At 56.3% G+C, this 22,702-nt stretch overlaps 2 protein-coding genes and 1 pseudogene across 5 annotated transcripts in view; 1 reads left to right on the top strand and 2 right to left on the bottom strand.

Moving 5' to 3' along the window:
* Positions 1-15,819, bottom strand: part of MEGF6 (multiple EGF like domains 6) — a 136,665-nt gene extending 120,846 nt beyond the window's left edge. The window contains exon 1 of one of the 3 annotated variants that reach the window (XM_063805650.1): positions 15,737-15,819. Coding sequence is in view for 2 of the 3 variants with exons in the window: in XM_024355909.3 (XP_024211677.1) it covers positions 3,478-3,608 (131 nt within the window). In the remaining variant the exon portion in view is untranslated. Of the gene's footprint in view, positions 1-3,477; positions 3,868-15,736 lie in introns of those variants that run through there. The other 2 variants (XM_024355909.3, XM_063805648.1) reach the window with 2 other exon arrangements.
* Positions 12,020-22,499, top strand: TPRG1L (tumor protein p63 regulated 1 like). Of its 2 annotated transcripts, none has more exons than XM_016952810.2 (5): positions 12,020-12,091; positions 17,817-17,908; positions 18,106-18,282; positions 19,890-20,043; positions 20,798-22,499. In XM_016952810.2, the coding sequence occupies exons 1-5, from the start codon at positions 12,050-12,052 to the stop codon at positions 20,990-20,992; spliced, it is 660 nt and encodes a 219-aa protein (XP_016808299.1). In that variant the 5' UTR covers positions 12,020-12,049; the 3' UTR covers positions 20,993-22,499. The 2 variants fall into 2 exon arrangements, with proteins under 2 accessions (XP_016808299.1, XP_016808297.1); XM_016952808.4 differs by lacking the exon at positions 12,020-12,091 and adding an exon at positions 17,371-17,666.
* Positions 15,598-16,481, bottom strand: LOC134809441 (uncharacterized; annotated as a pseudogene).
* Positions 22,500-22,702: the final 203 nt, after the last annotated feature.

Raw genomic sequence — 22,702 nt, 5'->3', positions numbered from 1 at the left:
TGGTGACCTTTGACAGGACCAGAGTCCCAGGCCTTTCTGTTCCTTGCGGCTGGATCCTGCCTCCCATCTGGGGGCGTGGAACAGGAATTCCCAAACTACAAAGTGGACCCGGCGCAGTCGGAGGCGGAATGCTCCCAGCTGGTGGGCCATCTGCTCCCGAGCAGAGCTGGGGCTCCACGGGCAAGAGATGGGCGGGCATGCTGCAGGGTCCCTCCAGGGCAGGCAGCGACAGTCTGGGCCCAGCGACGGCATCACCAGGTTGGGGAGGGCGGGGATCCAGAAAGCAGGCAGCCAGCCTGGCTCAGCTCCCCAGCCTGGCTGAATGCAGCCCCTGAACAAACCCCTGTGGGCGGCGGGGGTGAGGGGAGTTTGGGGGGCTCGTTCAGGACAGCAGCCCTGGAGGGCGGGGCTCGCTCAGGCCAACGGCCTCGCGGTTATTTTTAAAGGCTCGTTTTTACCCCCATGGTTCTCCTCTGCTTATGCTTCCCAGGGCCCCATGCAGCCAGCATGGGGGGAATCTCAAGGCCCTGGGGTTGGGGGAGCCCAGCTCCTGCCCTGGGGCCCCTCGGACTCTCAGGTACCTTCTTGTAGACAAGGAGACAATGAACAATGTCACTCAAAGCCCCAAAGGCAGCAGCTCACAGAAGTGAGAGCTCCTTCCCCTCCAGGTCACGTGCTGTGAAACTCATGGCCCTAAGGGGAGGCTGAGAACAGCTGCCTTCTACACCCTGGGGTCGGGGAGCAGGCCTGCTGACAACCTGCAGGCCTCAGGCTCACGAATGGGGCCCTTGGAGCCCATGGCCCCAGTGGATCCAAAGAGCTACTTGCAAGATTGGACTTGAGCTTGCAGGGCCCGACCCGCCCTGGAGGGAAGGCATCATATCATTAGCTGATTCCAGAACACTGGCCATTTTTGTAGCACAGCTGCCCAGAGGGGACTCCATCAGAGAGAACCTGAGCCCCGCGAAGCAGACACTCCTCTCTGTAGCCCAGCAGCACCTCTCAGGGTCTCCAAAATGTGGAGCTTCCAACCATGGCTGGTCCGAGCCCTGCGGGTCCATGCCTTAGCAGTTGGGCAATTGGCCCCCCTCTCCCAGACCCCATTCCCAGATGCCCAGCCAGCAGCCTAGGCCTCCTGCATGAGGCCCCAGGAAGGAGGCCAGCCATCCTTCCTCATAGTGGAAATTCACTTTGGAATGACCTGAATCAGCAGATAGATCAGTTCTGCCCGCTCCAGGGATGGGGCAAAGCACCTGGATCTGCGAGTTGGAGGGCACACCCCTCGCTGCCCCCGACAGCGTCTCCTAGAGGCCCCGGCTTCTAGCATTAACAGGAGGTTGGCAGTAACGCTTCAACTCAGCAGCCAGTGGTTCAGGAACACTCAGCCAGAGGGGGTGCCGCTGCCCCGTGCCAAGCCCTGCCTGCTCATCAGATTCCCAGGAGGAAAGGGTAATGGGGAGGACAGGATCAGCAGGGACTGAGCACTCTCTGGGATCTGGCCTGCTCCTCTGGGGTAAGGGAGCCAACAGCGCCCTTGCCCCACCCCCGTACCAGAGCCCACAGCTTCCTTCTCCTTTCTGCTCCACAGAGTGAGCCTCAGAACAGGCCCTGCACTCCACAGCCCAGTGGGAACCTCTCCAGGGTCCAGCGCAGGGTCCCCGCACTCACTCAGCCCGCCAACTCCGGCCCACTGCGGCCTGGCTGCATGTCCAGGCACATGCCAGGTGCTTACAGAACAACAGGCCTGTGGAAGGCACGCCTGCCACCATCACAGAACTCAGACTCTCGCTGGTGGACGATCTGTGAGCAGAGGCCTCCAGTGGATATGCCTGCAGCCAAGAAGATAAACCAGGGGCACAGGCCCCCAGCGCAGCCACCGCCACTTACTGCAGCCAGGGAGGCTCCCCAGGAGAAGAGCAGGATGTGAAGGACAGAAGGGAGAGGAGGGAAGGCTTGGAGAAAGGATGAGCAGAGAGAGCCAACTCTGCTGCAACCCATTTCCACCATTTCAAACAGCTTTGCCCCAGGGTCACACAGGGCCTCCCGAGCCCAGGTGCAGAGGCAGAACACAGGAAGCAGACCCTCCACTCCTCTCCTGGAGACCCCAGCAAGTCTGAGTCCGGCAGGGGGCCCAGGAAGGTCGCTGACAGTTTCCGCAGTGCACTGGTGGCAGAGGCCCCTCGCAAGAGCAGGGACATCCGAGCAGAGACAGCGGGACATCCACCTCCGCCGAGCAGCAGCCCACCCCTGGGACTCTGGGGAGCCTATGCCCCTGGAAGCCCCTGGCTGGTCCCGGGAGGAGGTGGCTGGCTGAGCAGCGAAGGCCACTGTGGTGTCCCTTCTGAGCCTGCAGCTCTCCTCGGACAAAGGCATTGGAATCACAGGAAAGAGGAATGTCCCGCCGTCATGTGGAGTCAGGACTAGGGCCGTTCACACTGCGGATGCCAAGGCCCCCAACCCAGGGACAGCATGGCTTTGAAAAGGCCTCCACTTTCTGGAGTAAAGCCAGACCCAGGGTGGGGTCTTGGGAGCTTGGACCCCCTCCTCTTCACCAGCTCGACGTGGCAGCTTCTTCTGTCAGTCCCCAGCCAGCTGCAGCTTGGTCCTGCACCGCCAGGTTTGTGGTGGGCCCTTGAGCACCAGGCCCTGCTGGGGAGTGCTGGACAGGAACAGCCTGAGGGCCCCTCTGTGGCCCCTGGACGGGGAGGCTGTCAGACAGGAGGCCTTCACCTGGACCTGGCCCTCGCCCACCCACCCCTGCCAGCAAGGCCAGGGAGTGCTGGGTGGGGGCGCCAGCGACTCCCCTCCTCCTCCTCCTCCTCCTCCACTGCCGCACCAGTTTTCCTTTGAGGCCAACACAAGGATTGATTTGCTGTTCATGAGAGACCGCTAAACGGCCCGTTGGGGAATCATCTTTCAAAATTAAATTCATCTCGGCTGGCTCCCTGACCCTCTCTTCCTGCCCATTCTGGCACTCAATTCCTTCTCCAACAGCCCAAAGCACACATGTTTACCACACAGACCAACTCCATTCAGCTCCCCCATCTGGGCACTGCTCGCCCCTGCGAAGGCCCCCAGACCCCAGGAGACAGGCTTTGGAGGGAAGCGGGAACAGACGGCTTCCTCTCTGCCTTCTCCCAGCCGGGCTCTGGGGCCAGACCCTGCCCGGAAAGGGGCCCAGATTCCTCACCGCTTCCAAGTACAGTATCTGCCTGAGCCTGCAGGACCCACATCACGGAGCAAAAGAAGGGGAGAGTGGGAGGGGGGGAGGGGACACGGCGAGGGGCCCTGCCACAGAAGGGCCCCAGACTCGACCCTGGAGCCCTGTGTCTCAGCCACCTCCTCCCCAGTTAACGCAAACAGCCCATTGTTCTGGAGCCCCAGGGACAAAGCCTCGGAGCTCGGTCCACCACGGGCCTCCAGAGGCCCCGGGGTCCCTGGACGACCGGCCGAGCCCTCCCAGCTCCTGCTACTCACATGCTGGGCTGCAGCGGGAGCAGGGGCCGCGGCGGAACGCTGGCGCCCACGGGCACGGCGGGGAGCAGCAGCAGCACCAGCGCCAGGACCACCGCGCGCCCCGCTACCCTCGCCTCTTCAAGGAACGACATCGTGCGCGCCGGTGCCTCCTCCGCCTTCCGGCTCACAGGCGGCCCCGGCGGCTCCCCGGAGCCTCCGCCTCCACGTGCGCCATAGGACGCAGCCACAGGTGCCCGCGCCCGGTCCGCGGAGCCCAAGGTCGCTGCAGGTGCGGAGCGTCCCGGCTTCCCGCCCGCGCCCAAAGTGGCACCGCGGAGACCTGATCGCCGGGTCCACCCTGCAGGAACTCGCCCCAGCGCGTTGAGCACAGTGCCCCCGGCCCAGAGCCTGGAAAGCCGCCACGCCCCCGGCCCGCCCCCAGCCCGGACCCCAGTCCCGACCCGCCCTGGCTCGCCCACCCCGTGCGCCCTCGGCCCCGCCCTTTCCCCCCTCCCCATCTCCTACCCCACCAGCGCCCCGCCCCCGGCACGGCCCCTGTACTTGCCCGTATCCCTCACCCCAGCCCAGGCTCCTGCTTCCAGCCCCGCCCCTAGCCCCTCCCCTCTCCGGTCCCGGCCCCGCCCACAGCCTTCCCGAGTCCCGCCCCAGACCCCGCGGGCCTGGCGCAGCCCCTTTGCGCTCCCTGCTCGTCTCATGCGGAAAGTCCAAGTCCTAACCGACTCCAGTGACCAATCCAGGAGGGGCCGGGCGCCAGGGGGCCACACCCCGCAAAGGCAGCTCTCTGGGATCCCGGACCCCAGACCTCGATCTCAGGAGACAGCCCTCAGCCTCCCTCACTTCTCAAGTCCCACGGGGAAGCCAGCCTCGGCTTGTCCTGCCCGTGGACGCTCCGTCCACCTTCGCCCTGACACCTCACCCACTTCCCGCAGGGCAGGGGTCGGGGAAGGGCTTGAGGAGGGCGTGGCCAGCCTCTGCAGCCCGCGTGCACCCTGGACACCCCTGCTTCGGGGACCTGCATTGTTGGTTCCCAACCACCTTCTGGGCATCCCCGTTCCTCTTTCTGTGCTGCATGTTCTTGGACAGTGGCCTGGAGTGGGTGGGCGCGGGGTCCCAGCAGCCACAGACAGGAGGAGGCGCTAACTTCTAGGGTGCCCATGGGCACAGAGGCACTGTCTAGGGTGCTAACTTCTAGGGTGCCCATGGGCAGAGAGGCACTGTCTAGGGTGAGGCTTCTGCGAAGCAAGATTCACTTGTCTCCTTTGAAACCTGGTTTTGGTTTGAAATTGACTCCAGGGGCCAGGACCAGGTAGTCTCAGGGATGGAGATGGAGTCTCTGGCGTCAGAGCTACCAGACACTCAGGAGAGTCTCTTTTTGAATAGCGGAGGGAGGTGCAACCTGGGTGAGACCGGATGGGGGCCAGGTGTGGCCCCCTCATTAGCCACACAAAGAGCCAGCCATGCCGGTCCCTGCTAGAGAGGTGGGCTGACCATCAGCTCAGCCACTGAAGCCTGGCCAGGCCCTGTTCCTTGGAACCTTCCCCCTCCAAGGCTTCGTGTGGTTTGGGGGAGGAACTTCGCTAATAGGGAGCACTGGAGGGAGCCCTGGCTAGGAGGGGCTTGGGAAGGGAGCACCCCCTGACTGTCCCGATAGGAGGGACAACAGTACCCCCAACACACACAGGCTGTCTGTGCCTCCACACCACCTGGAGGCTACAGTCCTCTGGGGGGGGGGGGGGGGGTGGCCGTCTGGCCAGCCTTGCTGTCACCCCAGCTTTACAAAAGGGGAGACCTAGGTCACAGGAGGGGGAGCACCCCAAATCACCCAGCTTGTGAACTGCAGATCCGAGAACTGAACATAGGGGTCTGGCTCTGGGGACCTTCGCCTAACCCTGTAATCTGTTGCTTATAAACAACAACAACAACCATTGACAGGCACAAAATAGCCAGGAATCCCCAAGAGGTGAGCTAGTTCACTGTCTTCTAAAACCCCAGCTACCAGTTGGTGCCCCTGTTGCTGATGCTCCAAACACTGCCCTACTCTGTCCTACGGGGTTCTCAATTCTGCCTCTCACCCACCCCCACTGACCACCCTTCCCGGGATCTCGGCTGCAGGGGCTGCCCCAAGCCTGGGTTTGGGGGCTACTTTCCTCCTGGCCTCCCAAGAGCCTACACCCAAGAAAACCTCCCCAGTGCCCCACTTCTGCGCTGGGCCCCTGTCCTCGGGTGGAGGTGCAAGCCCGTGAGTGTCTCCCCCACCCTGAGAGCTGTGGAATGGCTTCCCCATCTTTACATCTGATTCCTGCTCTTTGAGAGCTGGCTTGGCACCCATGGGTGGTCAACAAGTGTGTGTCAAGTGAATGAATTAACACCTTGAAGAAGTTCACCTGCTTCTCTGCTGAATTCCAGCCGGCCCTGGGACGGGGGTGGAGGAGGATGACTCACTGTTTGAGAACATTCTCCAGCTTATCAGAGGAAGAAGGAAAGAATGTGGATGGATCCTGTGGGTTCAAAAGGAGGTCTCTGGGCAGGGGAGGGTTCAGGTTTCAAGCAGCCTGAAACGTATAAAATGAGGGGCCCTCTGGAAAAAAAATCATATAAAAGTAAGTTATTTTACAAAAATACTCGGCCTCGTGTATGCATTTCTAGGGCCCTGAAACATGACCTCTGCTGGCCCCGCAGAACCCTGCCGCTGTGCTCTCCCCTGTCCCAGGCACTGCCGCTGTGCTCTCCCCTGTCCCAGGCACTGCCGCTGTGCTCTCCCCTGTCCCAGGCACTGCCGCTGTGCTCTCCCCTGTCCCAGGCACTGCCGCTGTGCTCTCCCCTGTCCCAGGCACTGCCGCTGTGCTCTCCCCTGTCCCAGGCATTGTGTTGAGCAGCTGGGGGAAGAGTCCTGGGTAGGCCCCAGGTGGGGAGGCAGGCAGGAAGGGGATATGTCCTTCCTGCTGGAAATCCCTGTGGTCAGGACACCTGCCATGCCCTCCCAGGCCATGCATAGCTTTTTCCCACGCCATTCAGGGTGATGGGGGCAATCCACTGGGGAGGTCTGTGGTCTTCCCCCACTGCGCTCGCTCATCCGTAGACAGAACCCTCATTCTCAGGCACAGCAGGCAGCTCACTTCTCTGACAGGCAGGCCCCTGGGGCTGTCCGTGCCTCTATATCTCACCCCCTCCACCCTAAGCCCAGGTCCTCTGCCCAGCCTGGTACTGGAGGGCATGGGCGTCACTCAGACATGTGACTGTCTCAGTCCCAAAGTGTGTCTTCCTGCCCACAAGACAGCCGAGCGCCAAAGAGGGTGCCTAGACTTCATATATGAAAAAAGGCATCAGCCTGGCGTGTGTGTTTAATACACTTCTATATGCAGATTGAACTCATGGTAGACAAGGTTTCTTTTGTAGCAAAAAATAAACTACGCAGAGCACAGTAAATATTCTCCAAGAATGATCTTTGTCCATTTTCATAATAAAGTGACAGTCTGTGGGACAGTTACTGCAAACATTTTCCCAGTCTGTAGTTTTGGTTTTAATATGGTTACTGAGGTTGTCAGACTATATAAGCTTTGAATTTCATGTACTAAGATGTATGTAGTTTTTTCTCTGCAGTTCCCTCCATTGCTTAGAAGTAAGCACTAAGCTTAGAAGGTTCACTAATGTTTATTCTTTTTTGTTGCTTCCATTGCATTTATTCTGCTGTCCGCCGTGAAGGAGGAATCTCCCTGGTTAACCAGTGGTTCAGGCACCAGCAGCCAGCCCAGCTCCTTCCACTGATGCGAGGCAGCCTCTTCATCCCGAACTCATCACAAACAGACTCTGTCTCTGGGTATTTCCACTGGGTCTTAGCTCAGCCCCAGACCGTTTAACCTCCTTGCCCTGCGTTCCCAGGATGAGACAGAAGGGCCTGCCATGTTGATTCTCATGACAGCTTATCGGGAGCTTGTCTAAACGACGGCACAGCCAGTACCTCCCCACTACTCTCATCTTTCCCCTGAAAATTATACTGATAATTCCCATCCGTCATTCTTCCAAATGAATTTTGGAGTCACTCTGCCCAGTCCCTTCAAAGTTGCATTGGACTTCTCATTGCAATTGCCTTAAATGTATGCATGGAGAAAAAAGGACATTTTCAGAGTCGTCAAACTTTGGGAAGGGCAGGGACCGCAGCAGGGGGTGCACTTTCTGACCCCCAAGGAGGCAAAGGAGAGAAAGGGCGGCTGCAGAGATTGTTGCAGGGCACTGCCCCCTGGTGCAGAGCACAGGTATTAGAACCCGCTGGTCCCATGGCTGGACCCACTGGCCTCCCTCTGGTCCTCTTTCCAAGTGGGGGCTTCCCATGGCTTCAGAGACCTGTTGGGTTACAGCTGCAGCTCAGGCCTCAGCTCCCAGACCAAGTTCCATCCTAAACACCTTTCAGGAAATCGTAGCCAAACATCCCAATTCCACTGTTAGGTATGCCAACTCCACTTAGGAAGTACAGACCCGGTGAGTCATCACACCCCTGCGTGTTCTTGGGAAGGCACCAGGTGGGAAGCAGGCCGAATGGAGGTCTATATTAGACCCCAAATGTAGATGCCCGCACCCGGGCCTGCAAGAGGGCCCTGAGCGACAGCACCTGGCATGGAAGCCCGCGTGTGGGCCCCACCCACCTGGTCCCAGCCTCTCCACCCCCCACCCTATCCAGTGGGCTCAGCCCTCCTGCTTCTCCCCTCTTTATCCCACCTGGCCTCGACTGCTTCAGGCCTGGTGGGGCACCCAGGCCACCACTCCTGGGTTACACGCAGAACTGGGCTTGGCTCAGAGCCTCTCCCCAATAGACACGAGGAGTGGACAGGCTTCCATTTCTTCCATTTTTAAATCTGGCAAACAATTCCTCTAGCTTGCCTGAAAAGCATTACTAAAAGACACTACCTTTCCATGTTTTTGTCTCATTCTCTGCTGGAAATAATAAAAACAGCCTTTGGATGGAGGAGAAATAACGTAGGGAGAAAGAAGAATCAAACTACCAGCTCAGTGGATAACTCAAGGTGCTAATTTCCAAAGCAAACTGCTCCCCGTGTCCAGTCCACGGGCTGGCGGTTGCACGCTCCTTCCCTGCAGCCTGACTTTAATCCTTCCAGAGCTGAGAGTCCCACAGAGAGATGCAAAACATCCCTGAAAGCTCCCCGAACGAACATTTCTGTCAATCCAAGAAAATAATCCAGCATCTTTTCTGAATTTTCACAGACATTTCTCCTGATAGGAGAGTGAGCAAAGTCATTGATGCTAAAGGCGTTTTCTGACCCTCAGATGCAAGGTGCCCGCAGCAGTCCTCACGTCAACACCAACGACTGCCCCGTACCGCCCCGGTCTGTTCCTCACATCAACACCAACGACCGCCCCGGACCGCCCCAGTCTGTGCCAGCACCCCCAGTGTGAGATGACCACAAAATCCAGCAACACCCAGCACGTGCAGGTGATGGCCAGAGACGGGGGTGAGAGAGGGGGTGGGAGGCCGGGGGTGAGAGACGGGGTGGGAGTCTCTCCAGATAGCAAAGGATCGCACCAGAAACCCTGCACCAAATACGTAACTGAGTCTATGGCCAGCCTTTGGGTAGCCGACTCTGAATTCATTTCTAAGCCTCTGAATTTGCCCCAAAAGAGAAAGTAAAGTGAAAAGATCAATCTGTGGCATACCTAAGGTGGGCTGTGTGATGTGGCCCCAAGCGTGGCGGGGGAGAACGGGAATCCCGGAGCAGATGGCCCGGTCAGAACCCCAGTGTCCCAACTGCCGCCTGGCCGGGATGTCTTCCTTCCTGGTTCTGTGCCTGTGTCCTCCTGAGTGACAATGGAGACAGGAGAGGGGCAACCTCCGGTTCCGGTTCCTGCTCAGCGTTTGAACCATGGTACCAGCAAGCACAGCTGCTGCTCTGAGGACCAGACAGTGGCCAGACACACAGGCCTGGGCTGCGGTGTGCAGGCTTCCCCCTCTACACCGCGCTCCCGCCATCCCTCCCTCCAACCCTCCAACCCCAGACACACAGGCCTGGGCTGTGCCATGCAGGCCCCCACAACTGCCCGCCCTCCCACCCCCGGCTCCTGCCATCCCTCCCTCCAACCTCGGGGGCAGCGTCAGGATGGAGCTAGGTCTGGAAATATGAAGGTGTTTCAGACCAGGCGCTGACACTCAGATGGAAAACTGTACCTACTCCCGCCACCATGCTAGCAGCTCAGGACACAGCCTAGTGGGTTGAAGAGCGGCCTCCAAAGACATTGGCTCACATCCTCCCCTGCCACCGGCTCCCATGAATGTGACCTTATTTGAAAAAAGGGTGTTTGCCCCATGTTCTCACTTATGAGTGGGAGCTGAATGATGAGAACACATGGACACATGCGGGGAACAGCACTCGCTGGGGCCTGTGGAGGGGTGGTGGGGAGGGAGAGCATCAGGAAGAAGAGCTGATGGATGCTGGGCTGAATAACCAGGCGACGGCTGACCCGTGCAGCAAACCACCACGGCACACATGTACCTGTGTCACAAACCTGCACATCCTGCACATGGACCCCTGCACTTAAAACAAAATTTGAAGAAAAAGTAAATTAAACTGGGAAAGAAAAAAAGGTGTTTGCAGATATAATCAAGTAAAGGATCTCCGGATGAGAGCATCTTGGATTTTCCCGGCAGGCTGTAAATCCTCGGACAGGCGTCCTTGTAAGAGAAAGCAGAGGGAGATTTGAGACAGAGCCACAGGGAGAGCGCAGCGTGAAGAGACCGAGGCCATGTGTCCATGAGCCAAGGGGAACCGGGGGTTGCTGGAGCTGCCAGAAGCTGGGAGAGAGACAGGCCGGCCTGGTCCTCGGTCACTTGTTACAGCACTGCAGGAAACTCCTGAGTGAGGCACCCGAGGCCCTGTCCCTGGGGAGCCCCCGGCCCAGAGAGGAGCGGGGCCTCCACAGTGGATGCTGCCCTGCCCTGCCCTGGGGCAGCGACACCCTGCAGGCCCCTGGCCCCAGCCACCTTAGCAGCACCTACACACAGGAATAGACAGAGGCTCCCCCGTCACCCCGGCGCCATCCCCAGCAAGGCCGAGCCTGGGAGGCAGGGCGCCCTGCTGTCCAGCAGGCTTTGTGCAGTGCAGCCCTTGCATTTCTCAAGGTCAGAGCGGTGTGGGCCCCACCCTGCCTGCCACACTGACCAGAACCAGAACCGACACACAGTCCCCAGCAACATTCTGTTTAAGACCTTCTGGCCCCCAAGTTAACCTGAAGTCTCCCAGCCTCCTCCTGGGTCCCACTCACCCAAAGGAAGCCCACCCCTCGAGACCAGGCCTTCCCACTGGATCCACGGCAGAGAGACCACCTGGGGACCCTGGGCCCCACACGGCGAGGGGCAGGTGGGAAGCAGCGCAAAACCATCCTCCTGCTGGGGTGCAGAGGTGGAGGAAATTACCATCAACGCGACTCAGCCTTTGAGAACTGCACGAGAATGACACCCCTGCTACTTCCCCGCAGCCTGCTCTTGATCCTCAAACCCATCCGAAAGGCCCCTTCCCCGCCTGCAGGGAGAGGCATTTATTTGTGGAAGTTGCTTCTGCTTCTGTCATGACTTGCCAAAGAGTAAGGGCTGTGTCTGCAAGACACCACCTGAGCGCTCACGACTGCCCCAAGCACTGCCAGCCCTCGCACACAGCCCTGGGACCCGCCAAGCCCCAGCCCTGGCTCCATGGAGAAGGGAGAGGCTGAGAAACATTCCTCAGCCCAAAGTGCATCCCCCAAAGCACAGCTGTCTCTGGAAGCCCAGGACCCTGCCTGCGGGAAAAGCCTCCAGGCTGCACACTGACCTCCAGCCTGGGGGAGCTGGTGCAGGCACCTAGAGGGCCCAAACCCTTGGGCTGCCCTTTGGCACGTGGCCCCCTGACTCCCACATCCATCAGAGAATGAGGGCACAGGCAGGACCCACTGATTTTGTAAAATGCAAAACCATAACATGTGGAAATTAAGATAAAAACCCACACTTCCCAGCTGAGATTTCCAGTGGCAGGAAGATAAATAATGACTTCATCTAGGGCTAGAATACACACATCCAGCATGAAGCTGTGCCCTCTGATTGGAAGACCTCGCATGGGTGATGCTGCCACCTGCTGACAGAAATGGAAATAGCTTCTTCAAAGCCCCAAGAAATAGACAAACTCAGGGGCTCCCCTCCCGGGACCTCACAGCCACACCCCAATCACGAACCATCTTCCCTGCCCCACGACCAGTGTGTGTGGAGCGAGCAGCCATCCGGCTGGACGTTCCATCATGCACGTGTGACACATCATTACATGTGTCCCCCAGAAAGGCACAGTCCAGTCTTAACCCCAGTGCGTGTGATATGACTGGTATGGTGGTTTGGCTGTATGCCCCCACCCAAATGTCATCTCCAATTGTAATTCCCCACGTGTCGAGAGAGGGGCCTGGTGGGAAGAGATTGCATCATGGGGGCAGATTTCTCCCTTGCTGTTCTCGTGATAGTCAGTTCTCAGGAGATCTGATGGTTTAAATGTGTGGCACTTCCCGCCCCCCTCACCCCTGCCGCCATGCTTCCCCTTCATCTTCCGCCATGACTGTAAGTTTCCTGAGGCCTCCCCAGCCAGGTGTAATGGTGAGTCAATTGAACCTCTTTCCTTTATAAATTACCCAGGCTCAGGTAGTTCTTTATAGGAGTGTGAAAATGGACGAATACAGAAAATTGGTAGCAGGATAGTGGGCACTGATATTAAGATACCTGAAAATGTGGAGGTGACTTTGGAACTGGGTAATGGGCAGAGGTTGGAACAGTTTGGAGGGCTCAGAAGACAGGAAGATGTGGGAAAGTTTGGAACTTCCTAGAGACTTGTTGAATGATTCTGACCGAAATGCTGATAGTGATACGGACAATGTCCAGGCTGATGTGGTCTCAGACGAAGACGGGGAACTTACTGGGAACTGGAGCAAAGCTATATTTTAGTAAAGAGACTAGGAGCATTTTGTCCCTGCCCTAGAGATCCGTGGAACTTTGAATTTGAGAGAGATGATTTAGGGTATCTGGCAGAAGAAATTTCTAAGCGGCAAAGCATTTGAGATGTGAGCTGGCTTTTTCTGAAAGTGTACAGTCATGTGCGCTCACAAGGAGATGAAATTGGAACTTATGTTTAAAAGCAAAGCAGGACATAAAAGTTTGGGAAATTTGCAGCCTGACTATGTGGTAGAAAACCCATTGTCTGGGGGAGAAATTCAAGCCATCAGCTGTAGAAATGTCTCCAAGACATTTCAGAGAGCTTCACGGCAGACCCTCCCATCACAGGCCCAGAGGCCTTGGGGGCAAAATCAGCTCCAGTCAGGGCCAAAAGGGGTCAAGGTACAGCCCAGGCAGAGCCCGTAGGTGTGTAGAAGACAAGAGTTGAACTTTGGGAGACTCTGCCTAGATTTCAGAGGATGTATGGAAACACCTAGAAGTCCAGGCTGAAGGCTGCTGCAGGGGCAGAGCCCTCATGGAGAACCTCTGCTAGGGCAATGCAGAGGGGAAATGTGGGGTGGGAGCCTCCACACACAGAGTCCCCACTGGGGCACTTGTAGGGACCAGCCCTACAGGGTCAGTGGGTCTTTCTCCCCATGTGCAGAGATGAGAGATCGTAGAAATAAAGACACAAGAGAAAGAGATAGAAGAAAAGACAGCTGGGCCCTGGGGGACCACTATTACCAAGGCGCGGAGACCGGTAGTGGCCCCGAATGCCTGGCTGCGCTGTTATTTATTGGGTACAAGACTAGGGGGCAGGGTAAGGAGTGTGACTCATCTCCAATGATAGGTAAGGTCACGTGGTTCACATGTCCACTGGACAGGGGGCCCTTCCCTGTTTGGCAGCTGAGGCGGAGAGAGAGAGGAGAGACAGCTTACGCCATTATTTCTGCATATCAGAGACTTCTGGTACTTTCACTAATTTTGCACCTGCTATCTAAAAGGCAGAGCCAGGTGTACAGGATGGAACATGAAAGCGGACTAGGAGCATGACCACTGAAGCACAGCATCACAGGGAGACAGGCCTCCAGATAACTGTGGGCAAGCCTGACTAATGTCAGGCCCCTCCACAAGAGGTGGAGGAGTAGAGTCTTCTCTAAACTCCCCTGGGGAAAGGGAGACTCCTTTTCCTGGTCTGCTCAGTAGTGGGTGCTTTTCCCTTGGCACTGACGCTGCCACTAGACCACGGTCCGCTTGGTAACGGGTGTCTTCCCAGACGCTGGTGTTACCGCTAGACCAAGAAGCCCTCTGGTGGCCCTGTCCGGGCATAACAGAAGGCTCGCACTCATCTTCTGGTCACTTCTCACCATGTCCCCTCAGCTCCCATCTCTGTACGGCCTGGTTTTTTCTAGGTTATGATTGTAGAGCGAGGATTATTATAATATTGGAATAAAGAGCAATTACTACAAATTAATGATTAATGATATTTACATATAATCATATCTATGATCTAGATCTAGTATAACTCTTGTTATTTTATATATCTTATTACACTGGAACAGCTCGTGCCCTTGGTCTCTTGCCTCAGCACCGGGGTGGCTTGCTGTCCACAGGCACTGACTAGTGGAGCTATGAGAAGGGGGACACTGTCCTCCAGCCCCCAGAATGGTAGATCTACCAACAGCTTGCACCCTGCACCTGGAAAAGCCGCAGGCACTCAGGGGCAGAGCTTCCCAAGGCCTTGGAAGCCCACCCCTTGCATCAGTGTGGCCCTGGATGTGGGACATGCAGTCAAAGGAGATTATTTTGGAGCTGTAAGATATAATGACTAACCCACTAGATTTTGGACTTGCATGGGGCTTTTAGCCCCTTTGTTTTGGCCAATTTCTCCCTTTTGGAATGGGACCATTTACCGAGTGCCAGTACCTCCATTATACCTTGGAAGTAACTAACTTGTTTTTGATTTTACAGGTTCATAGGCAGAAGGGACTTTGTCTCAGATGAGACTTTGGACTGTGGACTTTTGAGTTAATGCTGAAATAAGACTTTGGGGGACTGTTGGGAGGGCATGATTGGTTTTGAAATGTAAAAAGGACATGAGATTTAGGAGCGGCCGGGGTAGAATGATATGGTTTAGCTGTGTCCCCACCCAAATCTCATCTCGAATTGTAATCCCCACATGTCGAGGGAGGGACCTGGTGGGAGGTGACTGGAGCATGGGGGCGATTTCCCCCATGCTGTTCTTGTCATAGTTCTCACAAGATCTGATGGTTTAAGTGTGGCACATCCCACTACCCCTGCCGCCATGTAAGACGTGCCTTGCTTCCCCTTTGCCTTCCGCCATGATTGTAAGTTTCCTAAGGTCTCCCCAGTCATGTGTAACTGTGAGTCAATGAAACCTCTTTTCTTTATAAATTACCCAGATTCAGGTAAGTTCTTCATATTAATAGCAGTGGGAAAACAAACAAACACAGTGACCTTATTTGGTCAAACATGCTGATGATCGACTAAAGATGAGGTCACTAGGGTGGTCCCTAATCCAACGGGGATGTTGCAGAAGAGACCCACCTGGAGAAGGTCGTGTGAAGATGGAGGCAGGGATGGGAGCAGTGCATGAGCAAGCCCAGGACACCAAGCAGGCCTGGCAGAGCAAGACATGCGTCAACCCTCAGGGCTGCAGAGGGAGCATGGCCCTGCACACCCCTTGATTTTGGACTTCTGGCCTCCAGGGCTATGAGGAAACACGTTTCTGTTGTTTTTAAAACAGTTGTTGTTTTTAAAACCAGTTTGTGATGCATTGTGACAGAAGCCCCAGGAAACTCATCCATATTGAGTGAAATTTGTTTATTGTCTAAAATACAGTCCCTCCATCATCTATCCCTCCTGTCATTTCTGGAATTTATAGACATCCAAGTCACTCCCCATATCCACAGAAGGCTCAGGCACCTGGTTCAGAATCCTCATTGTCCTGCCAGCTCCCGCCAGCAGTCTGCAGCCTCGGCCCCAGCCAGTGTCACTTCATCCCATTCCCTGGACATCTGGTTCCAGGACCACGGCTCCATCCTTGGCGTGGTCCAGAACTTGCTCCTACCTCTCTCCCTCATTCTCCCTCTTTCTCCCCCCCATTCTCTCTCCCTCTCTTTCTCATTCTTCCTTCTCCTCCCTCTTTCTCCCTCCCTCTCTCTGGAATCTCTGGTTCCAGTTGCCCATCACTGACCACAGCTTGCAGCTGCCCAGGTATTTCTCATCTACATCCGCTCAGCTCCCTCCCGGCCTCTGGTCTTCCTCCCTCAGGGGTATTCTCCCACTCACCAGCACCTGTTGGATCCGCGGCCATTTCTAACCGGACTGGATACTTGGACCTCAAGGTCCCCGCTGGTGAGATAGCTGGGAGACGCTCGTCTGTAGGTCCCTCTGGCCGGTCTTGCTGGGCGTGCCAAGAACACATTGCCCTGACCACTCTTTTCTGGGCCATTTCTCACGCCTGTGCTTGCAGTGGGCACCCTTGCCGGGGAGACAGCCTCCCTGTGGGACAAAGACCACATTGGTCCACAGGCTCCGGGGTCCTGTTTTGTAGCGCACCCGCTGTGGTGCAACATGCGTCTGGGCACACCAGCGTCGCCCGTTTCCTGTTGTAGTCTTTCCTCTCTGACTCCAGGGGTATTGCGTCTTTCTGCCAGCGCCCATGCAACTTTGGCAGCCTGGCCTGTCTGCTGGCAAGTGGGGCAGAATCCCTGCACTCCGCCATTCTTGGGCAACACTCCCTCTAGGATTTTGGCCTCCCTTTTCTCTCTGGTCTTTGACCACCGCTACCCAGCAAACTCCTCCATCTAGACCAGCCAGCATTGGTTTCTTCCACTCCCCCAGCTGCCGCGTGGGAGGCGCCACTGCAAACTTCCCTGGGGTCTCCCAGCTGCTCAGAGATCCCCATGCCCTTCCCTGATCAGCTCCCTGCCCGGTTCTCATCCCGGCGATTCTAAACCGTCCATCTTTACAAATACTCCGCTCCATCCCCACTCCCTGACTGAAGTAAACAGATGTATCCTGAACTCCTCATTCTCCCCCCATCTCACTCTCCTCGCCTGTGTGCACCTCGCCTCGTGTGTCTTCCTCACCTCCGAGCAGAGGGATCTGTCCTCCTGCCCGAAGGTAACTCTGACCCCTGGACTCTGCGCCTCCTTCCCGCAGCCTCCACCAGATTGCGGGTCCGTTCACCGCCCCCCTCCACACGCGCTGGGGGCACCTCCGGGAGCTGGGGCTAGCGCAGGGCACACACATGTTCCACCTCGAACTGCGAGCGCTGACCGGGATCTCTGGGCAGCCCTCTCTGTGTGCACTGGCTTGCTGAAGGCTCGCGACAGCCTGGGCCTGGGCGCGCATTCCAGCACTTTCTACCCTCCCGCTTCAGAGTGCATTGCTCTGTGGATCCGTCACGAATAAGCCGTGTGTGAAGAACGCCAGGTCCCGGCAGCAGATCGCTGCCCGGCGTGCGAACTCCCCCACGGTGCACCAGGGCCGCCGCCCTGCATCCTCCAACCTCAGCTCCCCGGCACCGCGACCCTCCGTGCAGTGCGAGCCCCCGTTGGGCGCGCGCCCCCACCTGCGCTCCAGAAGGCCGAAGGGGGCATCCCACTTGCAGGGCGGGTCACCCGCTTTCCCCGCGGGCCAAGGGGCTCCAAGATTCCCAGCCCCTCCTTCCCAGCCGCTCCGCGACACCCTGGCAACCGGCTTCGGTCCCGCCCCTTCTCGTTGTGTAAACAGGAAGTGAGCCTGCGCGTGACGGTCGCTTCCGGCCCGGCGAGGGGCGGGAGCGATTGTGAACGGCGGCGGGGCAGAGCCAATCGCGGAAAACGGCAGGAGGAGAGCCAATCCCGAGGGTCGGCGGACGCGGGAAGGGGCGGAGCCAGAGGCGGGGCCGGCAAGGCGGAGCCAATCGCGGCGGTTCGCGGGGCGGGGCCGGGGGCGCGGCCGGGTGGTGGCGGTGGCTGCGGCGACAGCGGTCGCGTCGGCGTCAGGGTCGGGGTCGGTAAGGGGTGCAGCAATGCTGCAACTACGGGACTCGGTGGACTCGGCCGGCACGAGCCCCACGGCGGTGCTGGCGGCCGGCGAGGAGGTGGGGGCAGGCGGCGGCCCGGGCGGGGGGCGGCCGGGGGCGGGGACGCCGCTGCGCCAGACACTCTGGCCCCTCAGCATCCACGACCCCACGCGCCGCGCCCGCGTCAAGGAGTACTTCGTGTTCCGGGTGAGGCAGGGGCCGGGGCCGGGGCGGGGGCCGAGGGCGCGGGGCGGGATGGGGGCGGGTGGGGTCGGAGGCGGGCGCCGGGCGGTCCCGCAGGGAGCGAGCTGTGACCTGTGATCTTTGTCCCCGTCCCCCACCCCGCAACCCGCCCAGCCTGGCAGCATCGAGCAGGCAGTGGAGGAGATCCGCGTGGTGGTGCGGCCCGTGGAGGACGGCGAGATCCAGGGAGTGTGGCTGCTTACCGAGTAAGCCGGGGCTGCGCTCTCCTTGGTGGGGGGACTCGCCCCGAGCCGCCGCGCAGCACCTTGCGAGGACTTCCCGGGGTGCTCGTGCCACGCTCAGGCGCCCCGTGCTGCCCCTGCTGCCCTTCCAGGCGGGCTGGCCTTGGCTAAGTCGAGACAGCCGCGTCCAGTGTGGACTGAGGCCCCTCCTCTGCCTACAGGGTGGATCACTGGAACAATGAGAAGGAGCGGCTGGTGCTGGTCACGGAGCAGTCCCTGCTTATCTGTAAATACGACTTCATCAGTCTCCAGTGCCAGCAGGTGGTGCGGATAGCGCTCAACGCAGTAGACACCATTTCCTACGGAGAATTCCAGTTTCCCCCTAAATCGCTCAACAAGTAAGCCTGTTCAGAGTCCAGTATCACTGGACCTAAGCGCCAGAGTGGACCTTACAATTCAGCCCTTTTAAATCAGCCCCCCAAGCGGTGTGTCTTCTCTGTCATTAATTATAAGCATAAAGGCTCCAGCTCCAAATATCAATGGGAAGTTCCTTAAAAAGAAGCGACTTCTGGGCAATTGAGTGCATTAAAAGGAATTCTGGCACAGAAGGCAGCTATTAGGCTGGTAGTAAAAAGACTTACATGAGTTCAAGATGCATTGAAGTAGAGCCCAGCGTGTTAAAAAGGAACTTGGATGTTCTTCAGGAAAAGTCCAAACTCTGCATTTTTCTCCAGCCAGGGACAGATTGCATATGACACATCAAGTCTTGCTCTGGCTAATTTTTTAAAGAGAAATGGAGGGTCCCGTTGTAATTTATAGATACCACTAAAAGACAAATTTGGAAATATTTAATGACCAGCTTTCAGGAGTTGATCTTTTTGCTGTAGGATAATTTTCTGACGTGAGGAACCTAGACATTACTACAGTCAGTTAAGCTGTAGAACTTAGGTTTTTGATGGAGAGATTTGGATGGGGGATTCAGGAAGCTAAAATAAAAATTTTACCTTTTGGTTAAAACATTTAATATGACATAAGGAAAAGGAAGATTGCACTTCCTTTTCATTCATTTGGCTAGCCTATCTATAATTATTCCCTTTTTTTTTTTTTTTTTGAGACGGAGTCGCACTCTGTCACCCAGGCACCAGTGGTGCAGCCTTGGTTCACTGCATCCTCCACCTCCTAGGCTTAAGTGATCCTCTCACCTCAGCCTCCCAAGTAGCTAGGACTACAGGTGCCCGCCACCACACCCAGCTAATTTTTGTATTTTTTGTAGAGATGGGGTTTTGCTAGGTTGCCCAGGCTGTTCTCAAACTCCTGGGCTCAAGAGATCCGCCCATTTTGGCCTCCCAAAGCGCTGGGATTATAGATGTCAGCCACCGTGCCCAGCCAGTATTCCTGTTTATTTTTAATCATGTAAAGATTACCAAAATAATACATTTAATAACCAAAATATACCTAATTTGTCATATTTATACCCACAGTATTTAAAGCAATTGTTAGTGGAGATTGAAGTTACTACTAAAAACCACAGGCCGGCCAGGCGTGGTGGCTCACGCCTGTAATCCCAGCACCTTGGGAGGCTGAGGCGGGCGGATCACCTGAGGTCAGGAGTTTGAGACCAGCCTGACCAACATGGAGAAACCCTGTCTCTACTAAAAATACAAAATTAGCTGGGTGTGGTGGTGCATGCCTGTAATCCCAGCTACTCCGGAGGCTGAGGTGGGAGAATCGCTTGAACCCAGGAGGTGGAGGATGCAGCGAGCCAACATCAGGCCACTACACTCAAGCCTGGGCAACAAGAGCAAGACTCCATCTCAAAAAATAAAAATAAATAAAAATAAAAATAAAAACTACAAGCCATTTTCCATTGTGATATGTCATAGGTCTTTTCTGTAAATGTGTGCTTTTTGCTGTCATATTCTCCTAACTGATGAGACTGTCAGATTGTCCATGAGAGCACTGTGGCCTGCCATGCTAAGTCTGGCTATTTCTTCTGACTTTTCAGGCGAGAAGGTTTTGGGATTCGAATTCAGTGGGACAAGCAAAGTCGTCCTTCCTTCATAAACAGATGGAATCCCTGGTCTACCAACGTGCCCTATGCCACTTTCACAGAACACCCGATGGCTGGCGCAGATGAGAAGACAGCATCTCTGTGTCAGGTAAGAAGACAGGCACGTAATAGCCACGCCCCCCGCAGTGATGGAAACACCCCCCGCAGTCACGGAGACACTTCAGGTCTGCACTGTCCGGCGGCCATGCGGAGCTGCCGAGCACTTGAGGCGTGGCTAGAAATGAGAGCGGAAGCTCTCATTTTAGAGTTGATTCCCTAAGTTGTCAGAAATTCTGGTTAATTTATGTTAAAGTAGCCGCATGTGGCCAGTGGCTGCTGGTTAGCAAAGCTCCATAATGTGGCCTCCTGATGGTGATCTGGGTAGGGAAGGGCCCCAGCTGGGCTTCAGAGAGTGGCAGCAGACCCAGCCGTGCCAGATGACCAGTGCGGATGCGCACCAGGAGAGGAGGCCTCGGGGCTGCGGTTAGAGCAGAGCCCAGAGCCCAGAGCCTGGCGGGGGTCCTGCACTTCCTCAGCTGTGTGCCTCGGCCTGGTTACTGACCTGGTAGGTTGGGTGACGGCAAAGCCACTCAGCCCTGTATACAGGAAGGGTTCTGCAGGTGCTGGCTGCCATTGGCCACAGGAGAGCATGGTGGCAAGATTTCCACACACCTAGAGAGCTCCATGGGGACGAGAGTTGAGGGACCCCCAGGATGTGGCAGAGGCAGCCCTTTCAAGTGAAGGGACGAAGAGATAGGCGGCATTTGGAGGGATTTAAGTGTCTCAGAATGCTAATTTTTTCAAGTAATAGACATTCTTATCTTGCCTGACAGTTAAAGCTCCATGTTTTTCTCTCTTTAAAGTTGGAAAGCTTCAAGGCTCTGTTAATCCAAGCTGTCAAAAAAGCCCAAAAAGAAAGCCCTTTGCCAGGACAGGCGAATGGCGTGCTGATCCTGGAGCGCCCCCTGCTCATCGAGACCTACGTGGGACTCATGTCCTTCATTAACAACGAGGCGAAACTGGGCTACTCTATGACCAGGGGCAAAATAGGCTTTTAGCCGCTGCGTTCTGGGAGCTCCTCCCCCTCCCCAGAAGGCCAAGGGATGTGGGGGCTGGGGACTGGGAGGCCTGGCAGTCTTCATGCTGCCCTGCTGCTGCTGGAAGGATGGGGATCTTTCACCTTTAGGGATCTCAGCACAATTAGAATCGTAAAGTGAATTCTATCTATTTAATTGGATATTGGACTCTGCTCATATAAGCTACAGACAAAAGCCAAAAGACTCTCGCTGTCCCTGTGCTGCTGGTATTTCATTCTCTGTAACTTCAGTTCTGGTGTTTTCCTTGAGTATCTACTTGGCTTCTCGTGGTTTTTCCCACCCCAGCTGCCCCAGCACGCGGGACCCATAGCACGCCCCTTAGCGCTTTCCTAGGTTGCTGAAAACAGGGAGGCACCTGGTATCTCGAGTGCCTGCAGTTGCAAGTACGTTTACACTTGGTGTCCAATTTTGTATTTTAAAATGTAATCCATTTTTACTTCAGCTCATCCAAAAGCAGCCAGCAGACTGGTTGACTGAGACCGGTCTGTGGCTGTGGGCCCCTTGGTGACCCGCTGCTCTTTTGGAAATGGGTGACCTGAAGTGACACTTTTTCCACAATTAACCCAAGTTGTGTTAATACTTCAGGTCTGTTTCCCAGACCCAGAAAGCTTTACAGAAAATCATTGTAAGACAATTTATTAATTTGAGAAAGTCACCTTGATAGTTCTTTGCACACAAGTTTTACAACTTTCTGGATTCTAAGTTTGTATTGTATTCATATTTAAAGGGAATTGGGTACTCTGCTTTTTGAATAATGCACTTTAAACAAGGAACTGTATCAGGCCAGCATGGTGGCTCATGCCTGTAATCCCAGCATTTTGCGAGGCTCAGGCAGACAGATCGCTCTAGCTCAGAAGTTGCAGAGCAGCCTGGGCAAGATGGTGAAACCCGTCTCTACCAAATAGACAAAAAGCAGCCAGGCGTGGTGGCACATCTGTGGTCCCAGCTACTTGAGAGGCTGAGCCAGGAGGATCACTTGAGCCCAGGAGGCGGGGGTTGCAGTGAGCTGAGATGGCACCACTGACTGCACTCCAGCCCGGGCGACAGAGCGAGACTCCGTCTATCAGATCCTTATGACGCAGCTGATGCCTGCCTTGGTTCCTACCACTCTGGTGCAGACAGAGGGCTTTGTCCAAGTCTCGCACTAAACATGCCCGGGCTTCGATGTGCCTGGAGGATTTCCCCACAGGGACCCACGCACCTCCCTGTATCTGCGCAGCTTGCTCGTGTGGCTGGAAGCGCTGTCAATAAGCTTCACGCGCTGGCTTGCCAGTTCTTCAGCTCTAGGACTTGTAGCTTTAAGCAAATGGTGTGGCATGGGTTGAGTGTGGCCACCTGCAGGATGTGCAGGGCTGCCTCAGAAGCTGGCTGGGGACTCCAGCCTCTGTGTTCATAAAGACATTAAGAAGTGGATGGATGTTGTTCCTTTTTTGAAGTTGTCATTAAAGTAGGTGCAACAACCAAGAAAGTGTCTCTTCCCTCTTTGAAAGCCTGCCCCATCCCTGCCGGCTCTGCACCTGTGGGCCTGTTCTGCCTGTACCATGCGGACTGCCTGTCACAGCAGTGCCGAGTATGGTTCTCTGCAGAAAGAGATCACGATATGCAACAACCTAGGTTTGCAACCCTGATCCCCCAACCTGTGGTGCCAACTAAGCCTGGCTGCCTGCCGAG

Source organism: Pan troglodytes, chromosome 1 (assembly GCF_028858775.2).
Source record: "Pan troglodytes isolate AG18354 chromosome 1, NHGRI_mPanTro3-v2.0_pri, whole genome shotgun sequence".
NCBI classification, from domain to species: Eukaryota; Metazoa; Chordata; class Mammalia; order Primates; family Hominidae; genus Pan; species Pan troglodytes.
This window is presented reverse-complemented; position numbering and strand designations above follow the sequence as displayed.